The following is a 16,923-nucleotide window of genomic DNA, read 5'->3' as shown; positions in this document are numbered from 1 at the left end:
GTTTTCGAACTTTAGTGCGTTCCACATGCTGGGATTGAGTTTTCGCTGGTTTGTCGGTTATCATTTTTTCACAATCCGTTGGACTATCAAATAGAAGTTGTCCCCTCTGCTGAATCGTGAATGATGGGAAATGCTACTGGACCAGTTTCAGAGATAGCATCCCCACCCTAAAGGATCTCTTTTCAGGAGGGTTTTGCAGTATTTAGGGACCATAGGGGTGAAAACCTTTATTGGAATCTTCGACCATGGAGAAAGCACAATAGTGTTTACTACGAGGAGCTCTAAACCCTCTTGGTTCCTTAAAGTAGGAAAACCCAAAATAAGCGTTTTTATGCTGATTTTTTGGCAAACGTGAGTTATCTCCAGGGGCATATAGATTGGTCTCTGTAGGAAGTTTGAAATGGTCCGTCAGACACTACCTACGTCAAGAGAAACCACGCGAGACCAATGGTCCTAAATGAGAAGGCGTCTTTTCACCCTTAACTAAGGTAGCAATGACACATTGTTCGACATGAAGTGCACACTAGGTTCCTAAAATTAATTTTGTCCCAAAGTGATAAATATTACGTGAATTTCAGACGCTTACTCGAACGTATTTGGGCCTGATGAGGTTTTTTCTCCCATGAGAACTTCAGGAGACAATCGTGCTGTGACTAATAGCTGCCTCATTTCAAACCATTAATAAGGTAACGCAAAGAACGTTCCTCACTGAATTTTGCTTGATGTTTCGTGATATTAGGCCCACAGAACAAACCACTCGTCAAAATCTGATTGTAAATTCGATTCAAAATTTCTGGATTCAGTGACTAAATTTGTTTATGCAAATAGTTGGGCTTTTCATGGACTACTTCAGGTGTGATCTATAAAGCGTCAAGACTTATAGAACTCGAATTAAGGTGCAAACGGAAAATGGGAGACAGTTCCTGAATGAATTAGTCCGACTATAAACAATACATGCTGTAAAAATACATTTGGTCTTCGCATTCGCATTTAGTGGTCCTCATGGTTTCTCCTGTGCCATCGTCCGCTGTTTCCTAAATAAACGCTCCAGCGAAGGCGAATTCCAAATACAAAATGCATTGCCTTTAATGGGCACATTTATGGCTTGGCGAAGCTCCATCAGTGAGTATATTGAGCTAACCGTGGTACTTCAAGGCCGATTTTTAGTATTCCATGCTTCACATTTTGGTCTTCATTCTTTAGATCATTATTTGAGAAGCCAACCAACACCAGGTGCACCTGTGGTAGTAACAAAATAAAAATCGTTTACATATAGCACCCTTTCGGTGCCTAACTTCCATGCCACCCAAAGGAAGCACGAGGGCTGGGATACTGCCAGGCTGCCCAAACCTAGACGGGGAAAGTCGAGAGGCAGAGGTCAGGTTCGAACCATGGACCTTCCGGTCAGTAGATTTGCGCCCTTACCCCTTAGGCTATCTCGCACCTGAGGTGTCGAGGATAAATGGCGCGGTTTTTCCTACATGTCTGAAAGGTTGTATTCATTCTAGTACTTACGATTTGTTTAACCAAATCATCTGTTATTTGTTGATCTGCACTGTTTTCCTGGCCATTCCGGTAGTCTTTCACGCATGGGGCGAATATGGAAAAAGTTCGGCCTGTGACGTTGGATTTTTAAAGTTTGGGAGTTCTGCTAGGCTGAAGTGATACCTAAGCAGGATCATTCTTGATGTTTTGACAAAAATGTTACCGTTTTCAGTGTCCTAATACTCCACCAACACACTGTCTTCATTTTTCTAGCAATAGTTTCAATTTTTGCGTCTTAATGATGGACTATGAAAATGGTTAAATCCAGACGGCTAAAACGCAGGCCAAAGCCGCAAACGTTTCCAGTCCATTTCATCCCACTTGAATAAACTTGTGAAGAATTTTGGAGTGGTTTCTCAAAGGTTTACCCGCCCGAGTGCCAGACACTGGGCGCACGCCCAAGAGCAACTAGATCGAGGAATTAGCGAGCGGAAGAAAGGATGTTAGTTTCAATGGTTGAAATTTTATGTCGAATACAAGAACTATCGAAATTTTGTCAGCGGAAAAAGGTAGCTGGTTAGTAAAACGGGAAAATCAAAAGATTTTGCTCTAACTTCTGTAACATTGAACTAATATGCTGTGATTTCCACAAAATCCTATGGGAGCTGATGGTCGTGAAGCGCACATCACACTTTTCCCTGGCGTTTTTAGGACGAATCACATAAGGCTAAAGGGCGAATATGTTTGCGAAGCGTAACGGTTGCCAACATAACAAGTGCAGCGTGCACTGCAGTATCGTTGGTAACTTATTTGTCTTACATACAAGATAACAAGCATGGCCAGTGATTACCACTGGTGATAATTAGCTTCGAAAGAAGTTGACTGTATTCTTATTCCTCGTTTACGGACCGACCGGAAGGGTTACCAAAAAAACAGGTGGTGCACCATCCAAATCAGGGTATCCAGAAAAAAGCAAAGAGGCATGCACGACGAGTTCTTATGAGTTCTCTGTTCTGTTGGGAATTCATGTCGTTAGTAATTTGTGATTATATCCTTCTAAACGATGAACTCAACAAGTTCTCCAGTAAATCCCGACCATGGTGACTTCATGCCTGAAAGAAAATATTGCCATAGTGGTTACTGGATATCTGTCACCACAGACGTCGTTTATTCTTAAAAGGAAGATGACTGAGGTAAAGAGGTAAGCGAAAGAAGCAGTATTTCATGCGGGAGGAGGTAAACAGAATGAGGTATTCCCTTACCACGTTTTCCGGTGGAGTTAGGTTATCTTTCAAAAGTCTGAGTGTGCCTGGCGTGGAAACTAGCAAATGAATAACGGACGATGAACGTCTGCATTGTAGCGACCCATAGACGACGATGATTCAAACGTCCCAGCGGAATGGACATTTTGATTGTGAGAAACTGATTGAAATGTCTTCGGGATGTTACCAAACACCAGACTGGAGCACTCGTGAAGCGGATCACGTAATATCAGTATATCTTCCGAACAAACGTCACAATGTAATGGCATCTACGGCCCTCTTCTTTACCGATCGAAAAGCATCGAACGAAAATGGTTTATTGGTCCTCGACAGGCTTGATTGGGTTGGGTCTAAAACTTTCTTAACTGGATAGCTTTGAGAAAGATTTCAGTATGTTGCACAGCGCATACATTGCAATCATAAGTTAAAATGCTTTGCAAAGACATCATCCTTAAGCCATCGGATTATCTCGCACATGAATCTATCCATTGATGTCATATCCCACTGACCTTAAAGATAAAAAGAAAGGTAAAGCGTTCAGCTGTAGCACCCTTCCGGTCTGTCCATTGATGTCGTATCCCACTGACCTTAACTCAAAATCCAATCAAATGGTGGCGCCATGCTTCGGGGTCTACTTCACATATGTTCCGAAGCAGAAGTAATCTTTGCCCAGTACTTTTCGGTGATAAGTCGCAGTTTTCCCCGAGTACAACAGACCCCACATCTGTCCATCTGTGGTACAGTGTGTGGATGGTGTCGTAGTTGACCCGACAAATCTGAGTTTGGCTGGTCGGCGAAAGATGAGCTTGCTGGCGACAGCGTCACGAGGTCAGGTTCTACGTGAATGAAAATATTAATGATATGTGAAAACAGAAACGAAAAGACTTGAATCAACGTCATTACCTTTAATCAAAGACCAGAATGACAGGGAAAATGAATGAAATCCAGGCAATGAACTCAGGGAGTGACAAGTTGCAAGCCACTTTTTGGTTGGACCGGAAAGTGTAAGCGGCAGAGTCGAATGAAGGAGAAGGTGTCTTTTGGGTGGTTTTTGTCGCGATTACTAGTTGAAGTTTCGTTAACGTTTCTATCCTGGCCCTAATGTTCAGAGCCTATCGGCCGGAAAAATGTCGTTGCTATGTAGCAAAACGGTACGATTGTGTTGAACAAGATGGTACTACTTGCGAAATACACTCGTTAGCAAATTAATTTGGCTTTGTTGGGAGATTGAGCTGAATCTCAGCCAGATCTCTCGCTAACAGTGGTTGAGGCTGCCTTTTTTCACTTGGTACGATGTTCGAGATAACTCAGTACATTTACTTAAAAGAACACTGCGCTCAAAGTTGTCGAAAACTCTTCGGCAACGCATGACACAATTTGCGAAGTAAATCCATTTTCAGGCTAATTTAGTTTTGAACGGTAACTCAGCTGGACGCCAGCTGAATTTCTCGTTTGTATTGTCCGCCATCTGGCTAAGCTATGGAAAGATCTTCCCTTGTTTCAGATGGCATGATATTAAAGATATCGCAGAAGATTGAAACCTTTCGTCGGTTGTCGAATAGTTTTCAGGAAAGTTAGGAGCACCAGGAGTCTTTAGCTGACCAAGCTTATCTGCATTAGGCAGCGTGATATTTCATCTCGATGCTGTCAAGTCAGGTCAATTTAGGTTAGAAATAGAAAACAACCAGGATAGGCCAACTGAGTGGTAATGTCTATGCAGCAGGCTTTATGGGCTACTATGCCAGCCCTCGGTTTGCACTTGGACGCCCCAAGAGTCTCTTGCGTACCGCTGGAATTAGTGAAAGGATGCTAGTCGGATCGTGTTCCTCACTGTTGATGGCATCCAACAAGTCAAAACCAAACAGATTGATTAGCCCTAACTAAAATCCCTGAACGTTTACCTAACCTAGGCTGATGTCTGCTGTATTCAAGCAGTACCAAGAGAAAGTGGTTCTCCTACTCTTAAGTGGTCTACTCCACAAACAAAAGTTAAAAAAATGCATACAAAATACTCGTCTGTAGAAATACGACAATAGTTCTTGTACGCAAGTGAAACAAACAAGTCTGTATAGCATGGAAAAAGAACCCATACATTCTGAGAGAAGAGTGATGTGTTCATCCAAGCTTTTTGCATCTCATCGTGTAAAAGATCTAGGAAATGCAACTTCCGGTTACCTTGCTATTATCGCTTAAACTGACTGACCATACAGTTGACCACATTTCATTGACTGCTTCGGATTATGAACATGAGATATCTTGCAACTCACTTAAAGTCATTCGTAAGTGTTCAGACAACAAGTACTTGTATTTTCAAGTTGTATTATTCTTTTACCTCAGCTCTTATCCACATGTGCAAAGCTAGCAAAATAGAGGACAGCTTATGTTTTGGCTCTGGTCCAACGTGGCCTCCCACCAGAAAGACGGAATATAAGTAAGCCGATCAGGAACCGTACAGCATTTCTACTTTATGTCTAACGTTTGCACTTTCCATGAACTAGACTGCGAGAAAGAGGAAATTTTTCGTCAGAATTGAAAAATTTAGAAAATTGGCCTTCCAATGCTCCACTGAATGAGGATTCCGGGGGCAACTTGATGTTGGACGTCCACCTTCTACTAGGTGATCTGCTGGTCCAGATTGCGTGTCGATATTCAGATTGAAAACTTTATACTTCATTCTCCCTCACATTAGAAACAATACATGTGCCGTACATATGTCTGTCTGAGAGAATGACGAAAAAATGCTGCATCCAGCGATAATAAATGATTCAACTCATGCAGATCTTGGGAATGAATACTTCACTGTTAGACCGAAAAAAATTGCGTGTTGGCGACACGTGGAGCTGGTTCGTGCACTTGGATGTTGTGCCTGCCTTCCGTTCAGTTCAAATCCTACAGAATGCTATGCTATGCTTCTCACGTTTTTCGGAGTGACATAATAGAGAATTTTGTGCGCTCCAAAATACCACCCCTCATCATATTCTGTTTAACTGGAAATAGCTTACACTATCCTCTTCGATATCTTCACAGCGAATGGACCAGCGCATCGAACATATGCATTCGCATCGACCTCGCCTGAACAGTCCTCTTCCTCGTGCTCACCATTAATCATGGGCAAAGTTATTCTGATGAGTTCGAACCAATGAGGGACAGCAATGAACTCGAATGTCGCTCTTGTTATAGTTCATCAGGTGTGCGACTAGGTACTGAATACTATCAACAATCATTGAACTCGAGGAATACATGAATTTGCAAATCAATTTGGTTTTCACGAGAGACTCAACTGAATCTCTCGTTTTATGATGTTCTACAACTGAATGTGCTGCACACAGGCCACCTCATGTTTCAGTTGGCACGATATTCGAGATACCGCAGTAGATTTTCACAAAGGAGTTTAACGTAAGGTTGACGGAAACTCGGGGACTGCGCCTACATGATCAGCCCCAAGAAGGGCGACACTGGTCGTGAGTTGTCGACAGATTTTCAGAAACCTTGTAAGTAGTTTCCTTCATGAAAATCCTTGAACTCGTTAGAACAAACCATAGACATGTGACAGACTATAGGAATTATGCAAAGGGGATTTGTTAGGCAGTTAACCATAAAAGTTGTACTAAAGATCCGTGAAAATTTTTACTATCTTTTAGTCGTCAAAAGCAAGTGGGAACATTCCATCCTGATAATTGTGAAGTACCGATGTTTATAGTATTGGGTGAAATGTATGAGTTCTTCTGTTCCCATTATGTGTGCACCGATCCATCTCCAAAAAGGTTTGGTTCTGAAATACACTGATTCCGGATCGACTCTGGAATCTAGAATTGAGCATTGTTGACATCGGGTATGAAATAGACAAGACCTTAAAGTCTGAATCAATCGTAACTTTGAAAGCAACAAGAACATACAATCTATTTTCATAAAGGAAACTACTCACAAGGTTGCTGAAAGCTGTTCGACAGCCCACGACCGGTTTCGCCCTTCTTGGGGCTGATCAAGTAGGCGCAGTTCACGAGTTTCCGTCAACCTTATGTTATACTTGAACCCAAATTAGAGTAGTTTCCTTTATAAGAATATACTGCGATATTTCGAACATCGTGCCAACTGAAACATGAGGTTGCCTGTGTGCAGCACATTCAGTTGTAGAACATCAAAAACGAAAGATTCAGTTGAGTCTCTCGTGAAAACCAAATTGATTTGCAAATGAGTGTATTTCTCGAATACATACAATCTACCTTTCTGAGACCAACTCATTTATAATTTTCTAGTGGGTCCACAACGTGTGTGAATTTTCTCCACCTAATCTTGCGGTGTCTAACGAAGCATAATTAACCCCTTGCACATGTAAATATACTGCACAAGCACTGTAGCATGAACAGGTCGGCTTTTTGACTCCCGCAGCTTTTAGAGTCTACCTAACCATTGTCCACCCCTTTTATGTGTATACCTGTGTCCTTGTGTCGGCATGCCAGCGTGCGTGCTCCCTCCCGTGCCTGCGTGCTTGCGTGCGCAAAGTGCGCACGTGCGTGCGCTTGTGTGGCATGTTTGTCCAGGCCGTCACGTTGACTTGCCTGGCCGTGGCTAATTAGATTAGGCGACTGGTCCAACTGTGCAACCAATATGCGTGGTTCTCTAGCCCTAGGCAAATGTAATTTGACAGTCATGCACGCCAACTTTGATTTGGGTTGTTCAAACAGGTTTGGCTGATTTCTAGCCAACTGTTTGTACTAAGGCGAAGGAATATTTTGGCGGAATTTCCTGCCACTTGTTGGTTAAGTTGTAACCAGTATCTATCAGTGGTCCTGTAAATTGAAGGCACAACAGATGAAATGAGTATTTATAGAAGGTTTGTTCAACTCTGCCAGGACAGTCACTTGAACCTGGTCGCGAACACTGTGTACGTTCGCCATCCTTTCTTTAGGTCCGATGGAACGATCGTACGGATGAACTCTTTTGGATAAGGGACCCCAAGCAAACCAGTGGGGCAATAAAGCATTTCCATGTGTATATGTTGTGTTTCAGAGCGAAATTGCTGCCCCCGTGTAACGAAAAGCTACTGAGGACAGAAAGCTTCAGTCGTGGCCTACTTGATTCAAGTGGCCTCAAGCGCATTCTGTTTCTCCTGACAGTAGTCGCCTTTTAGAGGGAGGAACTTAGAGTACATCATGACTGACAGGGAATGTTTATGTACAGTGTTTATGGGGGAAGTCCTATTTAAAGAAGACTCTGTTGAGGGGCCGCTCCCTACAAGTATCCGTTCCCCCCCTGAGGACAAGAATAATTCCTGTGTTTGATTCAGTAAACGTTGTAAAGCGGTTCCAGTTGACGAACATAGAAAGCCAGACACATATTACTAATAACTCACGTCTTTACGTTCGCTCATGGTAGTCTAACATATCTCCGGTTTTTGAAATGCTGCCTTTTCAGCTGCACGATCAACTCAGTCTGATTCAAAATGCCTGGCCGGAGCTTTTTGTCATAAATGTGGCTCAAGCGTCAACTCCCCACACCCCGGAAAGCTTCAGATCACACAACAGTCCAGAGCTTTTTGAGGCAACTCCAGCTGGAACAAACAACCAAGGCTTGTGTTATAACTTGAGCCCAAGCCGTAAGTCACCATGTTCACAAGAAGGGATGGATGCAACCAGGTCGAATTCGAAAGAAGAAATCCCATCTACTTCAGAGCTGGTCGATAGATTTCAAGACCAAGTTGATCGTCTACGCATGCTACAGTTGGATATGGCAGAATTCGTCAGCCTCAAGGGCATTTTACTTTTCAATGCAGGTATGTCTGTGTTTCATTAGTCTTAGTAGTAATTTGGATAAAGTATGTCGTCGGTTAAAAGGAGACCAAATTCAGATTCACTTGAGACATAGTGTAGTGCTTGTAAGCAGGTTCAAACGTTTGACCAAAACTGCATTTAGTCGTAGATGCAGAAAATCAGGAATCATCATCAACAACAAAACTTCACTGTAGTAGTGGTTTTCTAAACTAGTACAAGACGACCCCTCATTTTTTCCTCAGTCCCACTCATTGGAACCCAGCTAACTGTATCGATCGGCAAGCATGCTACAATATCATAGGCGTATATTATTGAATTGACCGATAACATTTTGCTCGACTCAATATAATCGATGAAAGTGCACCAGTTTAACTGCGCAACTGACTGAAACTATTCATTTATGCAGAGCTTTCTTGGAGAAAAGTTCCGTCATTTCGTATGAATTATTTCACTAGTTAAATTATGCTCCAAGTACTCCAAGTGTATTACAGCCTTTTGAAGAGCAATTCATCATCATCATCATCATCATCATCATCATCATCATCATCATTATCATCATCATTATCATCGTCATCAACATCATCATCATCATCATCAAAGACAGCAAGCATACTGAGGTGCCTACACCTCCAACCGCTCAAGCAGACAATCTGGAAAGANAGTGGGTGAGGGAGGGGACCTAGTGCTGGCCTATATCAATCATACTGAGGTGCCTACACCTCCAACCGCTCAAGCAGACAATCTGGAAAGAAAATGACAGCACGAACGCCACTGACATTGATTAGCCGCCACGAAGCGACCGGACCTTACCGTGCTGTGGCGGTTCGTGTACCTCGACGACACACTGAGATATACTGGGGAGTGCCCACACGATGTTCACAGAGTCTCTCATACCAGGTTGGTCCATGGGTAGAGGTCCGACGAACGCAGTCTCCTGGCCCTCCACCTTGGGGGTTGGAACATGTATGGCGACGTGTTCCGTAAACAATGGTGATGTACTTGCATTTCCAGCCGAACACCACTGCCTTGCGGTTAGGCTTTTGAGCTAAAAACTTTGGTTGAGGACCCTGTCCTCCTGTCTAGGTGTGGGCGCCCTGGCAGTATCGCAGCCCTCGTACAACCAGGAAGAGCAATTCGCATGTTAGTGAATCCGCTATGACAGGTGGAAAGCATATACCTACTGAAATAATCTAAAGTTTGTCCCTCACCCAATCTCCCCGAAGCTACACTTGTCTCTTCGAGACAAAATCACGTGCATGTCCGTGCAAAGAGAGACGAGCTTGGTGACACCAATTTTCTCAGCACTAATAACTACTCAGGACACTTGTCTATTGAAGAGCTGAACGACAATGTCATCCGCAAATTCCGACCAGCACCAGTTATCAGAACGACAGTGACTCTGCATGATCACTTAATTTAGTATTAATAGTCAGCAAGTGGTGCTGAGAATTAGAGACCACTACACAGGGGAACGTAACATACTAAGAACACCACTCATAGGTTTGCCACAAACCCTTCAACAGCCCACGACCATTCAAATGAGCGTATTTTGCGAATTTCATACAGTATGGTTCCAAGCAGAGCATCGGCTTGAAAGCAACTCGGCAACTCCACCTACATGATGTGTCTCGTTGAGAAGAGCGAAAACATTCCCAAGTGTCTTCAGCAACCTTATTGGTAGCGGCCCTACAAGAAAAAATGCTACGATCTCTCGAATATTGTCCCCAACGAAACATGAGGCGACCTTGTGCATCACATTTGGTCGCAGAATATCGTGAACGATAGGTCTGACTGGGATTCAGGTGAGTTTGCCTTTATGATCAAAGTGTCTTGGAAAAAAGTGTATTCTGCTAATATCAGGAACAGTTTCAAGCATGAAGAGTGTGACACTTTTGACAAAGATTAAGTTGTTGATACAGAACGTGAAGAAGACACTCTTGTTTTGTAACGACGTTTTGGACGTGATCGACTATACACAGGAAAGAGAAACTAACTAACAAGAGAAACATCACAAACGAGAGATTCATCTGGACTCTAGGTCAGTCTCTCGAAAAACCAAATTATTTGCAAATGAGTGTATATTCGCCAATTTCGTGAAATTTGGTTTCAACTAGAACATAAGGTTGACAGAAACCCGAGGACTGCGCCTACCTGATGAGCCCAAAACAGGGCGGAACCGGTCGTGAGTTGTCGACGGATTTTCAACAAACTTATGAGTAGTGCATTAAAGATCTAACTATCCTTTTAATGTAATATTCCAAACGACCTAAAGGAAATTCGGTAAAGATGAAATCGCCGTCTATTTCTGGACGTAACTGTTAAATCGTCTTTGGAGTTGCTCAAAGAGGGAGGATCCTGAGACTGTGGCGTTTACAATAACTTCTTTTTGTAATAACATAAAACACGGTAAGACTAATACACCAGTTGTGTTTTGCACTGTGTACTGTCAACCGTTCATTTCATTCGTAATTTCCTTGCTCCAAAGAGCGATTCCTAGACTCTTCCTTTTCTACAACAAGTCGGTTTTAATGCTTACAGCGGTTTGTTATTGTTCAGCAGCGCTTCTGAGGGAACAGAGCAGCACAAATCTTGCGTCCAGTAAGACAAAGGATGTTTCTAAGAGACTAGTAAAGGGGTCAGTGGAATACAGTACAGTATTAGAGCTAGACGATCATCTACAAATTCACTCAAGTGAATGACAGGTTAACCTCTGGCTCACAATATATCTATTATATATATTAAATATGTGGCAGGGGCCGCCACATGTTTCTCTTGAATCGAAACTGAGGATATCGAGGCATTTTTCTTGATACCACAATACGCAACGCAAAAGGTACGATCTGCTGACGGGAACTCAAAGACTAATTTTACTTGATGAACCCTAAAAAGGGCGAAACTGGAAGTGTGCTGGTTTGCGCCGGCCTTATAAGTGGTATTGTTTCAAGGAAAATACAGTTGGATTTTGATTTTTTCGAAGAATGATAAAACTCGGTGGTATCATTCAATAAATTATGAAAGTATTGAGTATTTCGCAGACGGAACGTACTACTCATAAGATTACTGAGAATTTTAGTAGCTCATAACCGGCTTTCCCAGCAAATTCACTTCAACACTACTGTCACTGAGAGATCCAGCTGGAGTCCATCGTTAAAACCATACTGGTTGGAAAACAATTGCATTTAAGTGAATATCTTTAAAATAGAGCCGCAACAATGTGAGATGGATTCTCCCTTACTTGGGAACTGTAAAACAGGCTGATTTATGGGAGGCGAGTGTCACTCAGAATGACATAGGCACGAGAATGAATTCTGTGAATGGCATTTTACTTGTGGTCTTTTTCTAACCATACCACATCTGGCGACATTTCTACGAGCAACCTTCGAGGCACGAATTAAGTACGCCTGTCTTGCTGCTGAGCTGACTGTAAGGAACAAGCTGGGTTATTGTGTGTGAGAAACATGGTCCATTGCTCATCACCCCGATGTGGTTAAATGGCCAAACAGCTGTCATCGGAACTTCATTGGATCTGGTGTATTGGTCGACCCATTCGTTTATCTTGTTCTGATGTGTGCTTGTTTGCTTAGTGAACCAGCCAATTAGGCAAAGAAAACACGCTAGGTCGAACCTTGTTGCCAACATGTTGCTTTTTCCTCCGAAGCATATCCACCCTGGAGATTATTGTGCTATCTCGCGCAGGGACAATTTCTATGACGTTCAAGTATTCACCCACGTGTTTCCTCCAACCACCTCTTGTACCCATTTGCTCAGCTGGAAGTGAATCTCTTGCAACAGTTGTCGCACTAACCATGTTCTGATCCAGACGTAGTCTAGGCTTCCTGTGGCGTGGCTGATTTATGGTCCTGTTCTGAAGAAGTAGTCCCGCTGAAGTTCACACAAACCCAAACTGCCAATGGTTTAAACTTGTTCCTACTCGCCCCTGACCATAGTAGGGGAAAAATTTACACTCTAGGGTAAAGAAGTAGTTAGAGTAAAGAAATCGATGGTTTCCGGAATATTATTTAAACGGTATGTGCGCTGTTCTGTCTTAGAGATGCTTGGAACTAGAAAAAACCTCATCGTCAGGATACAGACTTCAATGATTCATTAGTGTTGATTTGTCCTACTTTTCTAATACGTCGGAGCTTTGTAAACTTGCACACTGAAGACTTCGTGATGTGAGGACTCTTGATTGGGACAAGTATTCTTACCCAGCAGTGTTTAGCATCCTGAGAACTGCCTTCACGAAGACCTGAGAACTACACGGTCTAACCAGAATAACTGGAAATATGATAACCGCGTATCAATGTGAGCGAATCTTTCCCTCAAAAACGATTGGAAATACTGCTGTGTAATCGATCCAATGCTAGCGCTACGTGTGGGAATATTTGGACAGGAACAAAGATCAAACGCTGATACTCCATGCAACTTGTTCATTCACCTACCACAACCCAGTTCGGAGTTGTTTCTTGATAAACCAGCCTATGAGGTATCTTCCTGTAAGTGCTGAAAAGCCAGGAACAATTACATAATCGTCGTGTCTTTATTGGGGATCAGCAAGAATGCAGCAGAATGCACTGGTTGAATATCGCGCCCAAGTGTAATCTTACCATCACTAGTCAACCACTGGTGTTCAACCACTGAACTCAGGACCGCACACTTGAATCACCCAAGAGGCGCCTGCAGCTGCTGCTGGTTGTAAACAAGGATGAATCGCATGTACAGTTCTTGGATTTCGATATGGACTGACACCATGTTCAGGATGAAATCTCATTTAAAACTTCAGAATATTCTTTCTACTACACATTTAGCCGAATTCACACCGAAGCCATGGATGGTGGGGCCAGAGTCCGCCATGCCTATGGCAGCTAACAGAGTATTAATGGAGAGTGGTGAACTTTACAGTGGATTGACTCAGCCAAAGCCAGCGATAATGAAAAGATATTGATCTTTGATAAATGCATTTTTATTAGGTCTGTACATTATATGGGGCAACAATCACCATTTAAGATTAGATGCATTCTTAAGTAGGACCAATGGGCGTCCGGTGCGACTGCCTTTAATTCAACGTCTAATTGTCCACTGCTCAGTTCTTGAGGTTTCTTTCCCACAATATATGGAGGAACATTAAGGGTTATTCATTGTTCGCTTCAATTAGTTCTAAAGTCTCATCTGATGAACAATTCATTGAGCACTCCTAAATTTTTCTTCCATAGAAAACGGACGAGTCGTTTATGCCAGGTGTTCTAAAGTCTTTTGGGATGGAATCACGTACGGAAGAAAGGTGCCTACATAAAATGGGTTCCAACCTAGATCTCCAATGTAGTATAAGGCTTTCCGTGTAGGGGCTCTGTACAAGTTTTTTTGGTGAGATTCTTGGTCTGACCAGCTGGTGACTTACTCCCATAATCCGACCACCTTTGGACAACTGGATCACTGTTTTGAAGAAATGCACTCATTTGCATGCAAAGTTAGCTTTCAAAAAAGACTTAAGCGGAACTCAGCTAAACCTCTCGTTTATGGTGTATTAAGGGGCTAGTTATCAATTGTCTGGACGGCCTAATTCGGACCACCCTATGGATTTAAACCTCTGACCAAATCCCGAAATACAGTCACATGAGTGCTGTTTATCACTAGTTTTTTTTACAAATAATTTAGGTTCTGGGACCAAGATCCACACCTGAAGTCACACTTTACGGCTTTGGGGAACGGTCGGTTGGCGCATGACCCAGAGTGGAAGAGCTCTAATTAAGTGAATAAGGGGTTATGTGACCAATCCTTCTATGCCCTCCGGTCCACAAGCTATGACGATAGAAATTCTCGGTGACTAGCTTTCCGGAGTAAGATAATGCTGCTTAAGGTATCAGTAATACACTCTGGGAGGTTTATCTGCGTGTATTATGTTGCTGTCACATAAGAAAACTATCGAATTGCTGATATCCGAATCGGATGTACTGGTCATTCGTAAGCAAACTGCTGAGCCCCCACACACAATAGAAGGCCGATGACAGCTTGTATGAAGCCGGATTCAGTGGCGCACGCAAACTTTTGGCATCGATATAAACCAGAGTCACTAAGGTGAGTGGGCGAACTGCTGAAGCCTGAAGGAAGACGTCAGCCAGTCTAAATATGAGAGCACAACATTGGACCAGTTTATCATCGAGAACCCGGTGTCATCCACCAATTCCTTTGAGTTTCGGCGTACCAGTAAAAGGAAGAAGGCCTTCGCTGCGGAGTTATTTATTCGGAAATGCCAACTGACCGGTTACAGACCATTGAACAGGGAAGCAAAACTCTAATCTGCATCTTAGTTACAAAAACTGGACACAGCTCTTCTCCCGAACGAGTCTTCCTAGAGATTCGTTGCCTCCACTCATTCGTCGGTCAAATCCAAGCAAATTTTACAAAGTGGCCACCCGAATTCCGCAACAGAATTCCCTTTTTCAGTCGACGCAAAGCGAAATTCTACGAACAACACATATTACTCGCGTGCCTCCAGATCAATAGTATCACCGTTACACCAGTAGAACACTACGCAAATATTTCCGGGAGCCACCAATTGACACAACACTACGGTGGTGATAGATAACCTGGAGGTATTCCATTACCTCTGGATCAATGATGTTAGCTTCAAGGTGACAGTGTATGGCGAACAATCGTTGAGAAATAAAACAAGGTAAGGCAGTGTCTCACAAGGCCTATTTTGTCTAGGCTAGTGCTTGAGCAGGCCGCGAAAGTCCATGCGGTTGGAGCTGATTTGGAAGTGTTCAGCTCCTTCCGAGTAGTAGTAGCGCATAGAGTCGCTTCTCAAAACTCCTCACATTTCCAATGACAGCGGCTTTCAACATAGTTCCTTCCAGCTCCCTCAAGGGAACACTTCTGACTCCCCCCAGAGCTAAGCACCCTAAAGAAAGTGCAAACAATATAAGTCTAAAAAGTTCTATATATTTCACTCCCTGTAACTGAACTATGTGGACGATTCTCCACTTCATGACTGACAGATTTACATTTGTTTTCTTACAGAAGCTCCTGGACTGTGTGACTCGGCAACCGTCGAATGTATACAAGAAAAGATTCAATCCGCACTGGAAGAATATGACCGCAGTCAATTTTCACATACTCAACCTTTCCGTTTTGGGCGTTTACTTCTCCGTCTACCGAGACTTCGTCAAGTCACAGGAGAATGGATAAAGCGCCTTTTCTTCCCACACTTTGACAAGCACGTATCCGTGGAACAACTAATTCGAGAAGTTCTCTATCATGGGCCACCACCGGTCGGTTCGAACGGCATTGACCAGCCGACAGTTCTAGACCTCAGTTCAGAATCAAATACGATCCCCGTGGGAACGCTTGCAAGTGGTCTCCCCCAGTGCACACCTGAGAAACCAGAAGGAATTAATTACCAGAAAACCAACTGTCACTCTGCAACGGCTGAACGACCACTAAACACGTCTGGTTCTTCTGTACGTTCTCTTCTCTATGCTGAGAGAAAATACTCAGATCCATTGCGGGATACAAGGAGCATTCCCATCAGTAACGACCTGCCATATTTGGACCAGAACCTAACTTCAAAAAATGTTCCCCTTCCATTTCCACTAATGTACACTTCTCTCCAGCATCCACTTCAAAGATGTGTGGAACACAAATTTGTCCGTTCCACCGGACATCATGAAAAAGACGTGGATTTTACCGTTGAATCAGGCTTACAGCACCATCACAGAAGTGACTATCAATCAAGACCCCCTGATCCGTTTAGTACTGCAATTCGTACAAGAACTGGTTGCAATCCGCACTTTGAATTCAAGTTGGGAATACCTCAAGATCAAGCGACGTGTCTGTCCACGGAAGCAGTTGAAAAGGCTTTACGCGGAAGTACAACAACGATGAGTCCGGCTAGCACTGATGGTAAAAACACCTCCTTGTTGAGCAAGAAAAATAACGAGTCGCTCCAATTCGACAGTATACCTTTCAGCACGCCTCCACATATCACTGCACTCCAACTCTACTACGCTGTGATGCGACAGCAGTTGCAAATGCTACATAAACGCAGCCTGCCTGCTTGGTCCGATAATGTAACCGAAGCAGTGACGTCTGTGACCAGTCCAACTACCCCGACCGTTCATCCGAATGCCGACAGTAGCGACCTGTCCAGGATATGAGTTTTCACCAACATTGTGTCCATTTGCCCTTAAGCAGCTGGTAAGAATTTGCAAGAAGTTTGTGTATGCATACCTAACCTTCGTAATATCCTTCTCTTTGTCAGAATACCGACATTATTTAAAGCAGTTCCAAGATATTATTTGAGCAAGATTGTACATACAACGCTTCCTTCTTGACTTTTCTGTATTATGTGATCTAGGTTGGTCTATAAAATTTGCAAGCCAGATAGCCTTGGACTTCTGATTTGA

The 16,923-nt window shown here is 43.1% G+C and overlaps 1 protein-coding gene across 1 annotated transcript; it reads left to right on the top strand.

The window, feature by feature from the left end:
• Nucleotides 1-8,147: 8,147 nt before the first annotated feature.
• Nucleotides 8,148-16,674, top strand: T265_04767 (hypothetical protein; the record flags this gene model as incomplete). Its single annotated transcript, XM_009169592.1, has 2 exons — nucleotides 8,148-8,520; nucleotides 15,539-16,674. The coding sequence occupies 2 exons, from the start codon at nucleotides 8,148-8,150 to the stop codon at nucleotides 16,672-16,674; spliced, it is 1,509 nt and encodes a 502-aa protein (XP_009167856.1).
• Nucleotides 16,675-16,923: the final 249 nt, after the last annotated feature.

Source organism: Opisthorchis viverrini (genome assembly GCF_000715545.1).
Source record: "Opisthorchis viverrini unplaced genomic scaffold opera_v5_82, whole genome shotgun sequence".
NCBI classification, from domain to species: Eukaryota; Metazoa; Platyhelminthes; class Trematoda; order Opisthorchiida; family Opisthorchiidae; genus Opisthorchis; species Opisthorchis viverrini.
This window is presented reverse-complemented; position numbering and strand designations above follow the sequence as displayed.